The sequence below is a fragment of the Pinus tabuliformis genome, chromosome 5_2 (assembly GCF_031772625.1).
Source record: "Pinus tabuliformis cultivar Carrire ecotype Pingquan chromosome 5_2, CPIR1, whole genome shotgun sequence".
Classification (NCBI taxonomy): Eukaryota; Viridiplantae; Streptophyta; class Pinopsida; order Pinales; family Pinaceae; genus Pinus; species Pinus tabuliformis.
Genome location: NC_142306.1, coordinates 646380051 through 646383761, shown reverse-complemented (window position 1 = coordinate 646383761; position 3711 = coordinate 646380051). Strand labels below are relative to the sequence as shown.

Below are 3711 nucleotides of genomic sequence, written 5' to 3'. Positions count from 1 at the left end.
AGCAGAAACAAGCACATTGATGTAAGGTATCATTTTTTGAGACATGTGATCGATGGCGGAAAAGTAGCTCTTCAAAAGGTCCATACACGAGAGAATTGTGCAGACATGTTCACAAAGCCAGTTACAATAGAGAAGTTGCGGTGGTGTTTAGCTTCTCTTGGCTTGCAGAAAAGATGATGAATAGGCATAGGCAAGAAATTAGGAAAATTGTTGTCAAGGTGGAGTTTGGTAGTTTGACGACGAATTAGTAACTTTAGGTAAAATGTAACTAGACAGTTTTATACCGAATAATTAGTTATATAACGACAGTTAATGATATAAAAACTATCAAATGCCCATGAAATGTAATGCGGAGAATCATTGTTAAATAACAAATTCCAAATAACAAATTCCAATCCAAATTCAGTTTCCTGTCTTGGTCATTCTGTTGTGGTTTCTTTATTGTTTTTCTCCTATTTTTCTCCCATTCTACCAACAATATGCTCCACTAGGAAATGCCACCAGGCTTAAAAATCAATCTATTTAATTATCTTAGTAAAAAAATTGGAACCCAAAATATTGCTAGATTTCCAAGTATCTGTATGTAGTCAACGTTTTTAAGTACCAGAATCCCCATTCGCTAATAGCCGAAGGCATACCGTTTAAACCCTACTTTCCTTAAACCCAGGCATAGCAAAACCCAGACTCCCGGTTATGTAGACGGTTTCCCGGTTATGTAGACGATTTCTTGCGGGTGCGATCGCTATTCTCCGCCTAAAAGGAAAAGCCAATTCCCAAGGAACTGATGGCTTTCTACACCTAAAATCCAATTCCCCAGGAACTGATGGCTTATGCGCGTCGCGCAGGACTGGTCTCTGTCTGGCGAGTAATTTCAACAATCCAGCTGCGCCATCGACAATGGAGCTCAGCATCTCTGGAATGGCAACAAAATCTGGACTCGACGTCCTTCAAAACCCTCCAAGACGGTAAGAGCTTTCCTCGTTTCCAAGAACTCAGTTTGAACCATAAATTTTACCGAACGGATGCATCCACCGCCCTTCAAATCCCCGAGGAAAATCAGGCATTTTCAGGGCAATACGAAAAGCCTAAATCAAGCAGTGAAGAAGAAGATGCTTTGCACCAGTTTAACAACATTAACGAAACCCCAGCAAAAAAACAATGGAAGCTGGCAGATGCTGTAAGGGAAATATGGCAAATCCTTGAAAAGGGCAATGCGGACATGGAAGAAACTCTTACTCAATTGGGTGTTCAGGTAACTCCACGACTGGTAAAGACGGTATTGGATACAACGAGTTCCCCTAGTTCGGCTTTGAGATTTTTCCAATGGGCCAAAGCACAACCAGGGTTTCGACATAGCACTTCAACTTGTGACAAACTTGTCGATGTTCTCGGTCGCTCTAGGGACTTTGAAACATTGCAGAGGGTTTTGTCAGAGAGATTCGCTGAATGTTGCTTTTATTGTGATAAAACATTCTCATTTGCTACTGTAAGAAATGATGACCCCAATTTGCTGAATAAAGTCATGGAAATGATCGAGAGGCTGGAGATTTCTGCCAGGAGACACGCTTATGAAACGCTTGTTGCTTCTCTTTGCAAAGAGAACCATGTCGATGCAGCCTTAGTCGTATTGGAAAAGATGGTGAGTGCTGATTGTGCTCCCCAAATGTTCACATTTCGTCCACTAATATTGTTTTGTTGTCACAAATACCAAATGGATAAGCTCCAGTGGGTTTTTGAGATGATGAAGATGTACGGCTGTCCTCCTGGTCCGATGTGCTATAATTTAGTTTTAAGAGTACTTTGTGAGGGGAACCGATTGGCAGAGGCAGCTGAACTCCTTGAGAGTATGGCTAAGATGGGCTGCAAACCGAATGCAATTACATATGATATAATGATTCAAGCTGCTTGCATGATGGGGAGAGTCCAAGGTGCGTTGCAGCTCTTTGATAGATTGAAAGAAGAAGGAATTAACGCTCTGTATCGAACTCACACAATTCTTCTCGATGGACTCTTCCAAACCAGAGGTTTTAAAGAGGCACACTCATTCCTGATCCAGCACAGTGGAAAGGATAGCATTTTGGATTTGAACAACTATGAATATTTGATCGATGTTTGTACCAAATCAGGCCGAGGGCGAGAAGCGCACCATCTTTTGATGGAAATGAAAGCTATGGATTTGGAACTTCTGGATGACCAATTAGGCAACAATGTTTTATACAAAAACCAAGTTAGTCAGTCAGGCAATGTAGTACAGCTGTTGGTTTTCCATTCGATATGGATAACTATCATTGGTATCCTTATATATACTGTTCAGTTGACGGGGCCTGTCCAGTTTGATCTGTTAGACATATATTAAGCGCTATACTGTTCAGTGACTGGGTCTGTCCAGTTTGGTCTGTTATACATGTGTTAAGCCCCCATGATCTTGATGAGGAGGAAACCTGCTTTGGAAGGTCAAATGCCTTAATACACAAGGGCTATACTAAGTAACCGGACATGTCAAAATGCCACCTGTGTCCGGTATTTTCTGTGTTGGACATGATATGATGAGGACATGTGGTGTTCTGGAATGGGTTCATAGGACAAGTGCCAAACATGTGCCACCATCATGTCCTTGAATTGGAATGTTTGTCCTGCAGAAAAGCGGCCCGTGGCACATAAACATGGGTTTTTCTTCTCATTGAAACTCATTTCACTCGCAGGTTGGAGCTCTAAGAGGTTTTGGAGTGCAGCCAAGGGTTATTAAGCACTGATAGAAGGGATTCCAAGTGCTGGGTAAGTGGATTTGTCCCCCAATCTTCAAGATTTTTCATACAGCAGTCCATTTTCTTTTTCATTTCACAGAAATCATTTCTCAATCATCAAGGGCAGCTGCAAAAGGGCAATGGAAAGGAAGGAATGCTTAACTGTCTCCCCTCCATCTTCATCAGGGTCTGCTAGTGTTCCATTTGTTGCAAGTGGAACTGCAATAGCAGCTCCAAATGTTGAACAAAACATTGCTTTAGCAAGGTAGCAGACTGAAGACCAAAAGTATCCATTGTTGAAGTATGTTACATGACATCAAAGTAAAGTATCTACAGTTCTGGTATCTAACCTGTTTTGTATTTACCATTGGCATTTCAGTTCTGGTATCTAACCTGTTTTGTATTTACCATTGGCATTTCCACTTATAGTAGCACTGACTCATTGAGTCAATATCTATGAAATATATATTTTGATTTTGATGAGTTATTGATAAAACTGTAGTTTATGGTTTTAATTTGTTGTGTGTGTCAATCTACCATTATTGGTGTAGTACCATTATTGCTGTAGTACTAGTTGTATGATTGAATTTGTATCATCATCATGTAAATGTTTTAGTTTCTAAATTGAACTTTTGACTATATTTCATTTTTAATATATGTATAATTCACTACTTTGTTATATTTTTTAATATATAATATATAACGTGATCTCTTTGTCATGTTTTTGGGGTTGCCATGTTTTATTTTCTAAATTGAACTTTTGACCATATTTCATTTTTTATATATGTATAATTCACTACTTTGTTATATTTTTTAATATAGAATATATAACGTGATCTCTTTGTCATGTTTTTGGGGTTGCCATGTCTTCTGTCGGATACTCATATTTTTGTTGTCCTTTGTGTCTTGTGTCATCATGTTAGGTGACTAAGGGGCCATACATTATACATTCCCTGGGGTTTGGACC

At 39.5% G+C, this 3711-nt stretch overlaps 1 protein-coding gene across 1 annotated transcript; it reads left to right on the top strand.

Moving 5' to 3' along the window:
- Nucleotides 1-640: 640 nt before the first annotated feature.
- LOC149160696 (uncharacterized) lies at nucleotides 641-3259 on the top strand. The gene is made up of 2 exons (XM_089436765.1): nucleotides 641-2775; nucleotides 2931-3259. Exon 1 carries the CDS (start codon nucleotides 824-826, stop codon nucleotides 2354-2356), a length of 1533 nt encoding a protein of 510 aa, XP_089292891.1. The 5' UTR covers nucleotides 641-823; the 3' UTR covers nucleotides 2357-2775; nucleotides 2931-3259.
- Nucleotides 3260-3711: the final 452 nt, after the last annotated feature.